The sequence below is a fragment of the Eumetopias jubatus genome, unplaced genomic scaffold, assembly GCF_037043125.1.
Source record: "Eumetopias jubatus isolate StellerSeaLion01/CBP00866 unplaced genomic scaffold, mEumJub1_p1.0 scaffold_9, whole genome shotgun sequence".
NCBI lineage: Eukaryota > Metazoa > Chordata > Mammalia > Carnivora > Otariidae > Eumetopias > Eumetopias jubatus.
Genome location: NW_028274815.1, coordinates 38,738,441 through 38,754,785, shown reverse-complemented (window position 1 = coordinate 38,754,785; position 16,345 = coordinate 38,738,441). Strand labels below are relative to the sequence as shown.

Here is a 16,345-nt window from a genome sequence, read left to right as displayed (position 1 = left end):
CCCTGTGCTTCCATCAGAAATACCTTGACTTGACTTTGGGGACTCCCTTTTCCCCAACTGTGCAGCAACCCCATGGTTCAGGTGGATGTTGTCCTGAGGTTACATCCAGAGGTTGTAGAAGTCTATCAGTACAATTCCATCCCCTGGCCAGGAGACTGATTTAGGGACGGATAGGTGTCCTTGGCTTAGCAATCAGAAGGAAACCCGGGACTCCTTATCAATATTGGGAGAAAGAGATGGTTTTCTCCCATGCTCTTTTCTCCCCATGCCTATCTATCCAACCACCTCTAAAGACTTATAACATGTAGCCCTGAGAATTGCTGTCAGCTATCCTGGGACAGTGAGGGAGAGCATGCCTGAAAATGGAAACAAGAAATGGTGATGGCGCAGGAGGCAGATTCCGGCTACATCACTTGATCCTAGATAAAGCTTTCCCTGAACCTTGGACACTTCAGTTACATGGGCCAATAAATTTCCTTTGGGCTGCAAACAAAAGACTATTCAAAATAAAATGACAGGAGCATATAGAATGTGTCAGGCATTGTGCTAAGGAAATAACAGGTGAACAAAACAGACAGGGAAACCATAGGATAAATAATACAAGTGTGATGAGAATTTAAATGAGAAATAACAGGCTCTGTGAGGACCCGATGTATTTAAGGAACTGCAAAAAGCCCAGTGTGAAGCCCAGCTAGGGGGAAGAGAAGAGACTGGAAGGAAGTCTGGAGAATCAGGGGCTGGAAAGTGCCAATGACAAAAATTGAGCAAGGAATAAAAGTGGGAGGGGGGCAGAAGGTTTAATATGGAGCTCAGAGACTTGGATCAGAATGAACAGAATGCAGAGCTGTTTAAACTGGGAATAAAAATCTTGGAGGTAATTTTTCTGGCATCCTAGAAATCTTTTTTTTTTTTTAAGATTTTTATTTATTTATTTGAGAGAGAGAGAATGAGAGAGAGAGAAAGCACATGAGATGGGGGGAGGGTCAGAGGGAGAAGCGGACTCCCTGCCGAGCAGGGAGCCTGATGTGGGACTCAATCCAGGGACTCCAGGATCATGACCTGAGCCGAAAGCAGTGGCTTAACCAACTAAGCCACCCAGGCGCCCCATCCTAGAAATCTTTAAGAACAATATATCCTTATAAAGGAATCAAACTTTTTGATTTCTAAAAAACTTAGGGGAAATTAATTTTATTCCTGGAATTTTTTTGGTACATAGACAAATACATAAAAAAAATCCTTAGACAATACTGTAGCATCTAGCAAATATTCACTAATATCTCACTAACATTATAGAATCAGGGGATAGTCATTATTAATGAAAACATAATTACACTGCCTTTCAACTTGGCATTTTGTGTGTATAGTAAGGGCTAAGTACAAAAAGAATGTGTATATCAGTTGTTTCTCACCAAATGATAAATGTTTACTATATTCAAATAGCCAGCATCCTCTCAAGTTAGTATCTGGCTTCCTGGAAGTTAGTTGTCTTCTCCTTTCCAACCAAAAGAAATCATCTCTGAACTTTTCCTTCGGTGCAGAATAATTCCTGATAGTCAGTTCGGGCCCACATCAAAATCACTGAAGCACAGTGATTATATACAAAGTATATTCAAATATATACAAATTATATACAAAGTATATATAACTTTGGATTATATCCAAAGTGACAATTACTTTGGAAAATAGGAACTAATTCTAATTCTTGTCCCCCTTATTCCAAACTCTTACAATATATTCAAGGACTAAAACAAGTACTGCTGATATGAGAAGAAAATAACTTGTCCAAGTAGTTACTTTGGTGCCTGAAGCAAAAGGTTTTGGCTACACGAAACAAAACTGAAAATACTTCAAATCAGTAATTTAAGCCGCTTCCGTCAGAAAAGTACTGATATATTCACTATACATTTACTGATGATCACTATGAGCATATGAAATACAGCAGAAATTAGTCAAGTAAGAGTTCCATATACTTATTTCAGAAACACATACGTAGGATATATTGAGTATTTTAGTAAGAATCTTATATAATTTAGCATATCACATTGTCACAGTATTCAATATTGTATATACTGAAAACAGAATCAAAGGCTTTAAAGCTGCAAACAATAACCTGGCTAACTATTTGCTTTCTTTCTCCATCCAGCTTCTCACGCCCTTCCCCAGAGCCTAAATCGTTCAGGAATCAATTCAGAGCTGGCTAATGAAGGAAACTATGTGTCTCCTTCCACTTGGGTCCCTTTCACCATGCTACTTGGAGCCCTTGAGACTCAACTTATGTCAGGGTTACCCAAAGCCATAGGAAAAACAGGGTATATCTGCTCATGGTGGATTTGTCTTTTTTAGCCAGAGGACCGGGAATACTTTTTATGGTAAAATGAACATAAACACATCACAGAAGTGAAGACTTGCTCTGCCTGAAGTTTTCAAACCACGAGACTTCTTTCTGTAGCAGGTTCCTCGGGCTACTTCCCCAAGCCTCTGCTCCCCTCTCTGACTGATACCTTTCCTCTCCTTTGCTCTTCAGGGCACTTCAGTTAAAATCTGACAAATATCGAAAGTACTGCTGTCAATCACAGCAGGTCAGACCGAAACCCTTGGGTGAGGTTCCACAAATACAGACCTTGAGGTCCCTGTGCATGAGCCCTTTACTGTGCAGAAACTCTACGGCCTCTGCAATCTGCAGGAAGATGTGCAGACACACGCTTCTCTCTCTCTCCTCTATGGTGCATCGGCTGTTCATCCAGTCTTTGAGGTTTTCCTTTCTGCAGAGCTGCATCTGAATGTAAAGATATACCTTTGGGGAACTGGGCTGGAGTTTTTCTGCAGTGTTTTTAGTGAGATCTAAACTTAAAGTGGTCGGTCTTGGAGGAGAAACAGAGAAAGTAGGTTTAGAAGAAGATTTGTTACTGGAATGCTTGAAAGCAGTTAGTTTCTTAGCACAATGGTTGCCAATATGCAGTCGCTTCGTTTTGAGCTCTTCTTTACTGGACGTGTTATCACAGCCAGAATCTTCAAATACTATAGAAGAGGATGTTTTCTCCCTTGACCTTTCATAAAGAGAAGTTCCAGAAGGACAAAGTTCAAAGGAGTTCGCCTTATCATTGCCATCCATAGTACCATCTTCCACATCGCATTCCGTAAGACAACTGTCTTGGAGGTTGCATGCTGCATCCATGGACTCACTGGTATCTCCATGGTCCATTCCTGAAAATTCCAGCGGAGAGAACTGACTCTCAGATGAACTCGTCTGGCCACAGGAAATCCCTACTGAAAAAGACCTCCTTTGTGAAGAAGGAGCTATGATTTCAATATGTTCCTTTGTAGAGAAAGGATCCATTCTGCGTATTTTAACCGACGGTGCATCCATTGGACTAGGAGAGCTGAGTGGCCAGTCTGTGCTAAAAGTGGGAGAGACACAAAGGGAAGAGAGGGAATACGTGCTGATTAAATGATCTGAAGTACAGTCTTTATTTTAAAAGCTTCATCTATAAAAAAGCCAGTACCGAATGACAAACGACACACAGATGAAACAAAAACATGCTATTTGAGACAAAGAACGTTATATTCCATCCATTTCTTCTAAAAAATTTCAACTGGAAAGCTTAATTTTAGACTTGAAACAGTGACCTGCAATTGTCATGCCAGAGCAGCCAGGGCCTTTATGCAAAACACAAAGCACTGAGGGACCGCCACGGACAAGGCTGCTGAGTGGCCATGGTTCGTAAGCCCTTGTCCGAAATAGGGCAACAGCTCACAGGGCCCTGCACGGTGGGGCCACCTCACTTGGTCCTTCTGTGGTTTGGCTATCGACTGTGTCTATAAGTGTCATCTTAACAGGTTACTTCACGTGGATCTAGGGCTGTGTTTGGTACTTTTAGGTAGGAATTTTACTGGTAAATGGTCTATATGCAGCCTGCTTCCTCTTTGTTCTCATTTACGCATTTTTAAAAGAGCCTTCCTTCCTATAGCAGAGCATACTTAATATGGGAATTATCTTCAGGTTGCCCAAGCTTAAGTATTTTTAACTGCAAATAGCTTTAAACTAGTTTAATAGTTTTAAAGGAATTGTAAACTGTTAACTACCAAGAAACTGAAAATCTAAAATAAAAAAGTGATGAACGCAGATAAAACCTCTTAAAAAGAAAAGCCACTGTGAATCCCTTAGCAATTTACAATTCATACAGCCCTATCTACAAATAATTTTTAAAATTCATATTCTAAAAAATAAACTTTTCTTTCTTTTTTTAAATAAACTTTTCAATAAGTGGCTAGAGAACATTCCAAAACATGATGACAGAGAACAGCATTTTTTTCCTAAAACAAACAAGCAAAACTCATCTCTAGTTATAGAAATGATATTTTATTCACATAAACAAAAAAACAGCCTAAAAGTACTAGATTTTAAGTCTATGTCTAACCAAGTTACCTTTCATCTTTCAGCCAAATTTCATCCATTTTTTCTTGCCACTTCTCTGGTGGTGCTTCCAACCAAGCATTGAAATATCTAACAATCCCTGGATGGTCAAGCTTGGCTAAGGCTTTAACTTCTCTCATTACCTTTTCCCGAGCCAACTCCCTAAAATACAGAGAAAAAGACAACACTGAAAGTTGCTTTTACCTGAAAAAGTAATCATATCTCCAGTAAGAAATAAAATAAAATTCTCTCTCGAATCCTAAATTAGAAACAGATGAGTTAGCCCTAGGGGCACAATTCTAAAAAGCCACACAGTAGGTTTTGTAGTTTAAAAAATACATTTAGGGTTTTTCTTCCTTCTAAATATAAGTGCTATGAACACATTGCCTCATTCAAACAAAGCTTTCTTAGACGTCTAAAAATGAATGACTACAGATCGTTAAAGTTATAAAGACTGCTTAATGTTAAATCAATAGGAGGATGAATAGGTGTAAGTGAAGTATTCGGAAAACAGCTCAGGATGGCAGCTCAGAAGGATGGAGAACGACCCTACTGGTACATATGTAATTGGCACATATTACCATCCAAAAAACCTGTATTAGCATGTTGGTTTGGTTAAAGCAAGCCTCAAATACCAACTGTCACAGGCAATGAAGTTTAATTAGAAAAGCATCTGGATTTGATTTTCTGCTTTGGCAGCTTTTCTGGTGGATCTAATCTCACATTTCTAGGGATCCCACTAACTATTCTCTATACCACCTCCAAGTGCTTTTCCTTGAGCCTTTGTCAGGCCATTTTGTGTAGCTGGCCATCCCTCCCCTACACATATGTCTACTGAGTGACAGGCTACTCTCTTGAATACCCAGCACAAATGTCACCACCTCCAAAAAGCTTGCCTTCCTTGATTTCAGTTACATCTGCACTTTTTCATGAAAAGCTATTTAAATCTAAGCCACCAGGTCACAACCTTCCTTCCATTGTAGTTATCTGAGTATATACGCAAAAGCCTCAAAGAGTTACTGGTTCTTGGGAGCAGAAGCTTTGCTTAATTTTATAACCTATGTGGTGCCTTGCACATATATTTAAACTACTCAAATATTATATACCAAGGAAAAGAATTAGTCCCAAGGAAAAGAATTAGTACACAAATCCATCCCAATCTTGTGTCCCTAACTGTTGGACAGAATGTTTAACTACCAGTTACAAGGACAACAGAGCAATTAGTACACATTTAATCAAGACTCAATAGGAGCTTACAGGCGCCTCGGTGGCTCAGTCAGTCAAGTGTCTACCTTCGGCTCAGGTCACGATCAGGGTCCTGAGATCGAGTCCCGCATTGGGCTCCCTGTTTAGTGAGAAGTCTGCTTCTCTCTCTCTCCCTCTGCCCCTCCCCCTGCTCCTGCGCTCTCTCTCTCTCTCTCTCTCTCTCACTCTTTCTCAAATAAATAAATAAAAAATCTTAAAAATAAAAGAATCAATAGGAGCTTGAGTCATGATCCCAGGGTCCTGGGATTGAGTCCCACATCGGGCTCCTTGCTCAGTGGGGAGCCTGCTTCTCCTTCTGCCTGCCACTCCCCCTGCATGTGCTTCTCTCTCTCTGACAAGTAAATAAATAAAATATTAAAAAAAATAAAATAGATGGAAAAGAAGGCATTACTCAAAGCCCATCATCTTAAGCATGACACTGTTCTGAGTTAGAAATGCTACTTCTAGGAATCTATCCTATGGAAACAGATGTGGTCAAAAATTTATATGAAAGATGGACACTGCAAAGTTGTTTTTAACTGCAACAAATATGAAACCCAAATGTTTAACAATAAGAAACAGTTAAACAAAATATTTCACATGTATCAACTGGACTAATATCCAGCCATAAAATACTTTGTTTATTTTGGCATTTATACTCTTAATAACATGGAAAATGCCAAGGATACAATAAAGGAAGCAACAGATTAAACTGTCTGTATTGCTAACTATGATACTAACTAGGTACATTTATGATCAGAAAAAAAGTCAAAGGAAATACCCAAAAATGGTAATAGTGAGCATTACTGGGAAGAGAAGACAACAGATGATTTTTGTTTTACTACTTTTCCCTGTTTTCCACAATACATAGATTATTTTTAAAGGGTGATATCCACTGTGGAAAAGTCCTGAGTGTTTAAGAATCAAAAACAGGGGCAGATTTTTTTAAGTTGAGGCAAAACAATCTAAATAGATCACCCCTTTTTGACAGCTGGTTATCTGGTGGCACTTGGAAGCTAAGATTCAGAAAGTCAGAAACTTTCCTATAGGATGGAGTATACCAAAAAGGACATATTGCCTATGAGGTGAGCAATATGGCGCTAGTTGCAAGCCCACTAACAATGCCCTCCCTTACCTGTTGGGGAGGCGAATTCTCTTGATAGCATAATTGCAGTCATCTACTTTGTTTCTGGCTTCAAAGACGACTCCAAACCCACCACGACCCATGCACTGAACTGGTTCAAAATCTGTTAGATAGCTTAAAAAAAAAAAAAAAGGAAATTTAATAAGGCAATAGTTCAATCTTACTTTATGATGTATAAAAAGTACATAAACTCAGTAAGTCTCGGAGAACTTTATTAATAGAGATTATAGTTTAAATTTGACTACTAGCATTCTTTGTTCTTCTGTTTATATAAATGAAGCAAGCCCATTCTAATTTTTTCCTAGGAAATTTATAAAAAATAAAAAAGTTTCTGTTCAATTGGGAATTGCTTCCTTTTTTTTAAAAAAAAGATTTTATTTATTTATTCATGAGAGACAGAGGGAGAGAGAGAGAGAGAGGGAGAGAGAGAGAGAGAGAAGCAGAGGGAGAAGTAGGCTCCCAAGAAGCAGGGAGCCCGATGCGGGACTCGATCCCAGGATCTTGGGATCATGACCTGAGCCGAAGGCAGACGCTTAACCATCTGAGCCACCCAGGTGCCCTGGGAATCGCTTCTTAATCACTTGTTCTTACAGTAACTTTACTACTGATCTAACCCGTCCAAAACTTTCCATCACCTACCAAAATATTCTATCCTTCGTTCTCTAAACTTTTGCTTCCTATGGCATTCTGCACTCAGAAAAACATAGCTTAGGGGCATCTGGGTGGCTCAGGCAGTTAAGCATCCTGCTCTTGGCTTTGGCTCAGGTCCTGATCTCAGGGTCCTGGGATCAAGCCCAAGTCAGGCTCCGCATTCAGTGGAGAGTCTGCTTGAGGATTCTCTCTCTCCTTCTCCCTCTGCCCATTCCCCCCGCCCCCTGCCACGTGCACTCTTTCTCTTTCTCAAATAAATAAATCTTAAAAAAAGAAAAGAAAAAAAAACATAACTTAATCTTACATCAGTGCCTATAAATTTTATGGAAAAAAATGTAATCAATCCTATTATTTATTTTTTTTTAGCCAGAAATCTTTCTAGGAGCCAAAGTTGTGTGAAATTGGCTGGGTTGCCTCATGAGTCAGTATGCTCATCACCAGAGAAATTCAGACAGAAGCTAACCCCGCATCTGTGACTTATAGGCTGACCTGCACATTGTAGCCTCATCTCCCTTATGCACCTGACTTCTTTGCTCTGCACTCTAGATTTCAGCTGACTTGCACCAGGCTCTCTCGCAACTTTGGGGCTTTTGCTTCTGCTATTTGCTCTACTGAGATGGCCTAATTCTTTGTACTTAATGAAACTCTGTTTTCCCTTCATTCTGCTCATCTCGCTACCACTGTGGAGCCTTCCTAGACCCCTGTCTTAAGTTCTCATAGCACTTTGCACATAGCTTTTTAAACTATTTAAACATAATCTCAATATTTTGCAGGTATCTGTATGCAGCTCACTCTCCCTACTGCCACTACATTGTGGGGGCCTTGAATGCAGGAAAGCATTTTTGCTTCTTTTTGTATCTCCAGAGCTTGCGCTTACCTGGCAAATAGAAGGTCTAACAAATCTCCGTCAAATAATATATGAAAAAATAAATGAATGCATGCATGCTATGGAAGTTGTTCTTTCAGCCATATGGGGGAGAGTTGAATTCGATTATCTTTACTGTCTCTCATAAGGCTAAGTTTATTACTTTATGATTTGCACACTCATATTAATTTAGTAGTTGGCTTAGCTGGTTAGAGCAGCATTGGAGTTGAGGAGAGGCAATCGATCCCAATCCTCCATGGGCCAATTACCTTCACAGAGAATGAAGAACAATAATCTGTAGCCCTAAGAATAGCCAGTCAAGGCGCTTTGGTACAGATCCATCTCCCCAACTACAAAGCTCATGAAATTCACATCCTATTCCTGCAGGGTCAATTGCCTTATTGTCCTGTATTAAAGAAAATGAATATGTCGTCTGAAAAGAGGGATAACATATATATGATTATAGACTCTGTAAAATTTAAGTATCATCTTGCCTAAGGTCCCAAATGACAAATGACAAAGTTGAGACTTGAATGCATGACTGAACCCAGGGCTCAGGTTCTTCACAATGCCTACAATATAGTAGGCATTCAGTAAGCATTAGGTATTATTATTGAGCCTCCCAGATTTGAAAAACAATCAGCTGTACTCGCCATACTGAATAAAGTGAAAGGAAAATTAAATCTAATTCAGTTTCAGAGTATTTTATTCCAGTTCTCTTCACAACAGCCTTAGAGATGTATGTTTATTCATTCCACCCTACTCTTCCCTGTCTTTACCTAACTCTTTCTTACTCACAATTTAAGGTTCAATGAAAATGTGACCTCATTTATGATGCCCTCTTGAATAATCACAACCAGTGACTGAGTCACTTATAGTTCATGGCTTTTTCCTTAGCTGTTTGTTTTGCCCAGTATTATCTTCCCTCATAGACGTTAAGCCCCTCCAGGATAGGCCCAGTCTTTTTATTTCTCCCAAAGCCAGAAATACTGTCCTGTGCTCGGTTGTTCAGAGTAAATGTTGAATGAACCATGAATGGCTTCGGTGGTGGATTACCTCCTGAGATTTGTCAGGTCTCTAGTTCTCTCCCTCTCTCTGCCAGCTCGCATATTAGTCAGCATCTTTATCAGAAGGGTACTAAAGCCTTTGCCATTTCTTAGTCACCTAGTAAATTCTGCTTTGGGAAACTTGTAGCTAAAACAAACTGATTACAGTCAATTCTCAATCTGTGATAATACAGTATGAATGCAGCTTAGATAAATTAGGTCTACACATTATCCATATATCACACATTTTCACAGTAATTTTCAATCTTTTCTGTCATAAAACCATTACCCTAGATATTAAGCAGTAAGGTTCTGTATCTCTTCCTTGTTCCCATATCAACAAGTGTTAACTATGATATCAAAACAAATGGAAAATGTAGCAATAAATCATGTAATATGAAAAATGAACCACAGCACCACTTCCTGTACCACAGAGCATAAAAACCTGTATGCCTGACAGATGTTAACAGATTCTCTACTTTTATTTTACCTTCAAATTATTTGAATTGCCTACTTTTTAGGTGACTCACTTCCCTCTTCTACTTTTAAAATTACCTACTGGTATATTTCCCCTCATTTTTCTACTTCTTGTTCCAGACAGAATAAAGACGAAATAAATAATTGAAGATTAAGTTAACATATAGAGATTAATATCATACTCTAACAACACAATAATAATTCGGTACTGGTAATGCCAAGCCCAGTACACAGCAGACCCTCGATAACAAAGTTGTCTGAATAAGAACTTTTTTTTTAAAGATTTTATTTTTTTGACAGAGAGAGACACAGGGAGAGAGGGAACACAGGTAAAGGAAGTGGAAGAGGGAGAAGCAGGCTTCCTGCTGAGCAGGAAGCCCGATGCGGACTCGATCCCAGGACACTGGGATTGACTGAGCCACCCAGGCGCCCCTGAATAAGAACTTAATTTTGAACTTCTGTAACACTATTTTTATCCTTCTTAGGGCACATACCACTTTGAATAAATTTAAGTTACTTGAGGGTTAAGTCTATATTTTATTTCCCTGGATATTGACACATTAAAGAAAAAGTTAAACAAGATCTTAGTTTAGAGGTCATTTCTTCCTTGATTCAAACAGTTGCCACCAGAAGCTGCAGCACACACATATATACTTTATATATGAAAAGACTCTTACCGTGATACATATCCAGAATTTTTAATGTCATTCCAGCTACTGTCCTTAGCTTCTCCACTGACAGAGTCATATTTACTTTCAGTTTGACACTGAGTTTCAGATTCCTTCCTTTGCTGATAAGGTGGGGGAAAAAAATCACTGTCAAAGCTGAATTGAAGTTAGCCAACAATCTTAAGCTATAAAATAACATTTAAAAAGTAAGTAATATGGATAAAAAGAAAAGTATTCTAAGAACACAGAATACAGCATTTCCCTTGTCCATGGGAAGTGAGATGGGATGGGTGAAGGCCAGATGGGAACAAGTTGAGGAGTGAAGGGCTGGTAAGTCAGGAGAGATGAGAGGATGGGCGACAATGACTTCATGGTGAAACTTAAGTAAATGTCCCCTCAGCCCCCACCACATACACACTTTCTCCCAACACTCTGAAATACATTAGATTCTAAAAAATGTCTTACTCTGTGAGGATGGGGATGGAAAAGTCTACGCACAATAAAAGTTGTTGCTATGATACAAAACAGAATAGTTCCAACTATTTCTTTCCACCAGTGTAAGAGGAGAACAGGATCCTTTTTGCGAATGTTCTTGTTGTAACTTGGGTTCTCGAGAAATCGGACTGAGATCTGTGTGCTCCGTTTGCTCCTCTCCCTCTTGTAGTAAGGTAGATAATAACCATTATCTTCAAAAACAGACATTAAAAGATTTTTTTTTTAAAGATAAACCAATACAGGTCCACTTTTAATTGTTAAAAATTATCTATTTTCCTATCACTTCTATTACTAATTCCTTTTATTAAAGTTTCATCTCTAACACTTTTCTTTTTTTTTTAAGATTTTATTTATTTATTTGACAGAGAGACACAGCGAGAGAGGGAACACAAGCAGGGGGAGTGGGAGAGGGAGAAGCAGGCCTCCTGCAGAGCAGGGAGCCCGATGTGGGGCTCGATCCCAGGACCCTGGGGTCATGACCTGAGCCAAATGCAGACGCTTAACGACTGAGCCACCCAGGCGCCCCTTCTTTAACACTTTTCAATAGCCTCATTATCCTATTTTTTTCTTTTTTCCTACACAAACATATTTTCCTTTATTCCATAAGCATCACAGATTTTCTTTTTACTGAATAATAAGACTAGAAAAAAACCTTAAGGTTTTTTTAAGGTTTTAAGGTTTTTAAGGTTTTAAGGTAATAAATAGGGCCACCCTATTTATTACCTCTTTATTTTTTTTAAAGATTTTATTTATTTATTTGACAGAAAGAGACACAGCGAGAGCAGGAACACAAGCAGCGAGAGTGGGAGAGGGAGAAGCAGGCTTCCCGTGGAGCAGGGAGCCCGATGTGGGGCTCGATCCCAGGACCCTGGGATCATGACCTGAGCCGAAGGCAGACGCTTAATGACTAAGCCACCCAGGCACCCCTTATTACCTCTTTAATAATCCAATTCTTTAAATGCAAGAAAGAATTAGACAGTACTCAATCTTCCTTCAAGGTTTTTAAGCTTTACTCTCATTTGGCATAAATAAAATACAAATTTTACCATAAATTATTCTTGGCAAACTCAGAAGAAAACATCTCCAACAGTCTCCTTGGTTCATTTCAAGCTGTCAAAATGAGGTTGTCCTGAAAGCAGCCTGCCTGTTTGGCTTCTATTTTGTACCATGTGGACCGACTATACAATTCTCTCTTACCTTGTATTTTGATTGGAATCAGATAAAGACTGTTGCTTCTAGGTCAGAGCCCTCTGTTTTTTTCAATTTAAATTTTACAATAACTTCCCAGTGCTAGCATCTAGGGTGAATGGTGAGGAGTCTGTTTTTGTCTAATGCAGATTTGACAATTTTTTTTATATCTAACTATTCAAAGTCCTTTCATATCTGAATACATCCTAACTTTAAATACCCAGGAATGGGGCGCCTGGGTGGCTCAGTTGGTTAGGCGACTGCCTTCAGCTCAGGTCATGATCCTGGAGTCCCAGGATCGAGTCCCGCATTGGGCTCCCTGCTTGGCGGGGAGTCTGTTTCTCCCTCTGACCCTCCCCTCTCTCATGTGCTCTCTCTCTCTCAAGTAAATAAATAAAATCTTTAAAAATAAATAAATAAATACATACATACCCAGGAATGTATTTCCTGTCAAATTTTACCTACTCTTGACTTTTGCACTAATTTCCCTTGTTGGAGGACAAAATTAAAATCCCCTCATTCTATAGCATTTTCATAACCTATTTTCTTCATTATATAGGCTGATATTATACAGATTATATTAAATAGGCTGATAACTAAATGAAAGCTAATTACAAGAATTAATGCTTACTGAACACTTACTATTTGCCAGACACAGTGCTAGTTAACACTGTATGTGCATTATCTCATTTAGACCTCATAACAACCCAATAAATAAATATCAGGATTACCATCCTTGCTTTACAGATGAAGGAACCAAGACGCAGTGAAATTAGGTGTGCCCAACCTAGTATGTGGCAAAACTGAGATTTGAACTCTGGCAATCTAACTTTGGAACTTGCACCTTTGGCCACCATTCATACTATTCCTCCGAAGATATTTTCTACCTTCCAAAAACTACCTTTCATTTGAATTCTACTAATTAATTTCAAATTAATAAATAAACTAAAAGGAAAAATAAAACAGCATTTTCAATACAAGCTTCATCACACTTACCATATGGGTATTGCAAGATGGAAAGGGCGCCATTACTGTACTCTTCATGAGAAAATTTATCGTTACTAAGACATTTGTCAAATTCATCAGACCCTACCAAGACAGGAGTTCTGGAAGGAGAATCTAAAAGCAAATGGTAAAATCTTAACTGTTGAGACTTCAGTGACAATGCATGTACCTCATTAATTCAAAAAATAGATATTCAACCACAGTTCTGTTTAAATATGTTAAGTAAATGGCTTACGGTTCTTCCCCCTTGAAAAGCAGTCTTGTAAAGAAGATGAGTCGTTTAAACAAGTAATTAAAATAGGATGTGACATATGTGATAAAAAACACATACAAGCCATGGAAAGATAACTGAAGGAAGTAGGTGGCCTACTACTTGAATTCAACTCATTTAAATGTCTCAAAGAATATGATGTAATAACCAGATGTTTCATAAATATTCTTAAAAAATGTTTTTTATTAGAGAATAATAAAGGGAGAGAGAGAGAGAGAGAGAGCACATGAGCAAGCACAGGGGGATGGGCAGAGGGAGAGGGAGAGAGAGAATCTCAGGCAGGCTCCATGTCCAGCAAAGAGCCCAAGGTGGGGCTTGATCCCACGACCCTGAGATCATGACCCAAGCCGAAATCAAGAGTTGGCCTTTCAATCAATTGAGCCACACAGGTGCCCCTGTTTCATAAATATTCTTAATATGTTAAGAGTTAAATGATACTTAGGTACAGTCAGTGAATGGTAAAGAGTGTATCTGTGCTGTCTAGAGAAATATTTTATTAACACTGATTTCTTTAGGAGCAGCTGCTGTTTCAATGAAATCATGCTGTAAAAGATAATTATATTTTTCCTCAATAATATTACACCTCAATAATATTACAAAAGTTCATGATTCACTTACGAATTAAGGGTTTCCATTTGATTGTTGGCAAAGGCATAATTGCATACTCATTATTGACAGATTCCAAGGCCTTGGGACTTGTAGGAAACTTTTCTGAAATTCTGACTGATGACTGCAGATACAGCTGACCTCTGTACATTCCTGAGTCAAGGAGGACACTGTCAATTAGGTTTAGAATCAAGTACCAATGATTTTTTTCAAAAAGGTTCATTTTGATTTAATACAATTAGATTAATTTGTTATTTCTTCACGTGCTATGTAACTCTTTCCAAAGAAGAATCAAGCCTGAAGTGCTTGAATGCAACCTAAAGGTTATTTCACAAGAAATGGAAAGGAAAGTTATACATGAGTTATGCTGCTTCTCACTGAACAATAATTGTCAGTAATTACTGGAACACTTCCAGTAGGAAAGTTCAAAGAAAAGAAATCACTGCACACTTATAAAACTGACAGTTTAGATGAAGTAACTTCCTTTTTAAGGAAAACAAAACGCCTGTAATTCCACAGATACTGCTAACACGCCAGTTAAATACTATCATAATACATGTGTGACATGTTATTCTTCCAAATTCTTGCATTTCATTGAGATTGAGGGGTGGGTGGCACATTGATAGAGCTTAAAGAATTTTGAGTATTTGACCACCAACACTAGTGCAAATAATGAGACTCAAAAGTCTGCAAATTTTATTTTGTAAAGGCCTCCAATTGCCCAGAAGCACACAAGAATTTGGTTACTATTTTTCAGATAAGTTGTAAAGATACATAGAAAAAAATAAACATAACTTTAAGAGGCGGGCAAATTGACATAGATGCAAATACAAATGTAGAAAGTTTTAGAATCTGAGGATAATTTACAGAATGCTGTATGATGGCAACATTTCTAAGCCTTTCTAATAGGGTCTCAGAGGAAAAGAATATGCCGTAGTAATTGAAAGTTTCAGAACTGGATAAATGGAAAAAAACAGCAGGAATGGAAACCAAAGTATAAATCTTAAGGGCAATCTAAGCCAGGGAATGTTTTGAGGAATTAAAACTGCTATAGGCATACCGGAGGTAGAAAGGAACAACGTAGGAATAAAACTTAAATGTCAATATGTCCTATCGCTAGATATGAGACAACTACTCACCCAGGTAAACGCTGTTTTCTGTGGCTCCTCGAGCAGCTTCTACAATGTCTTCTTCATCTTCTAACACTTCATTGTTAGATGCATAACTTGTATCATCGAAAAGACTGATGGGAATGACTTTTCCATCCTTAACCAACCAAGCAGATGCAATGGGGGTACAAAACTAAACAAAAATAGAAAAGAAATTTTACATAATTTCAAGCAGTATTTATGTAAATCAACTCCTAAAATGACATTTAAAAATCACAAAAAAATTTTTCCAGCGTTACAAGTATAATTGACAAATAAAAATGTATATATTTACAGTATACAATGCCATATTTTGACACATATATACATTATGAAATGATTAGCACAATCAAGCACCTGGGTGGCTCAGTCAGTTAGGCGTCTGCCTTTGGCTCGGGTCATGATCCTAGGGTGCTGGGATCGAGCCCCGCATCAAGCTCCCTGCTCAGTAGGAGCCCTCCCCCTGCTTGTGCTCCCTTGCTCTCTCTCTGTCGACTAAATAAATAAAATCTTAAAAAAAAAGATCTACCCTCCTTTCACAATGTGTATGCATATCAATTATCATGCTGTACACCTCAAATATATATAGTTTTTGTTTACCAATTATACCTCAACAGACAAGAAAAAAAAATTTTTTTAAAGATCTACCCTTGGGGCACCTAGGTGGCTCAGTTGGTTAAGCATCCATCTGACTCTTGATCTCAGCTTAGGTCTTGATCTCAGGGTTGTGAGTTCAAGCCCTGCATTGAGATCTACTCTCATCAAATTTCAAGTATACAATATAGTATTCTTAACTATAGTCACCACACTGTATATTACATCTCCAGAACTTATTCACCCTGCATAACTGAAATCTTGTACCCTTTGACCAACATTTCTCCATTTCTCCTATCCCCCAGCCCCTGGCAACAACCATTCCACTCTCTGTTCTGTGAGTTCAACTTTTTTAAAATTCCACATGTAAGTAAGACCATACACTTTTTCTTTCTGTGCCTGGTTTATTTCATTTAGCATAATGTCCTCTAGGTTCATCCATGTTTTAGCAAATGACAGCATTTCCCTCATTAAGGCTGGATAATATTCCACTGTGTACATATACACACCCCATTTTCTTTATCCATT

The 16,345-nt window shown here is 38.4% G+C and overlaps 1 protein-coding gene across 3 annotated transcripts in view; it reads right to left on the bottom strand.

Moving 5' to 3' along the window:
• EIF2AK3 (eukaryotic translation initiation factor 2 alpha kinase 3) overlaps positions 1-16,345 on the bottom strand; it is a 68,799-nt gene that overhangs the window by 12,055 nt on the left and 40,399 nt on the right. For all 3 annotated transcript variants that reach the window (XM_028122368.2, XM_028122366.2, XM_028122369.2), the window contains exons 6-13: positions 15,215-15,377; positions 14,088-14,228; positions 13,190-13,312; positions 10,976-11,196; positions 10,520-10,632; positions 6,795-6,917; positions 4,427-4,576; positions 2,621-3,398 (exon numbers count right to left, since the gene is read on the bottom strand). In XM_028122368.2, the coding sequence (XP_027978169.1) occupies positions 2,621-3,398; positions 4,427-4,576; positions 6,795-6,917; positions 10,520-10,632; positions 10,976-11,196; positions 13,190-13,312; positions 14,088-14,228; positions 15,215-15,377 (1,812 nt within the window). The remainder of the gene's footprint in view (positions 1-2,620; positions 3,399-4,426; positions 4,577-6,794; positions 6,918-10,519; positions 10,633-10,975; positions 11,197-13,189; positions 13,313-14,087; positions 14,229-15,214; positions 15,378-16,345) is intronic.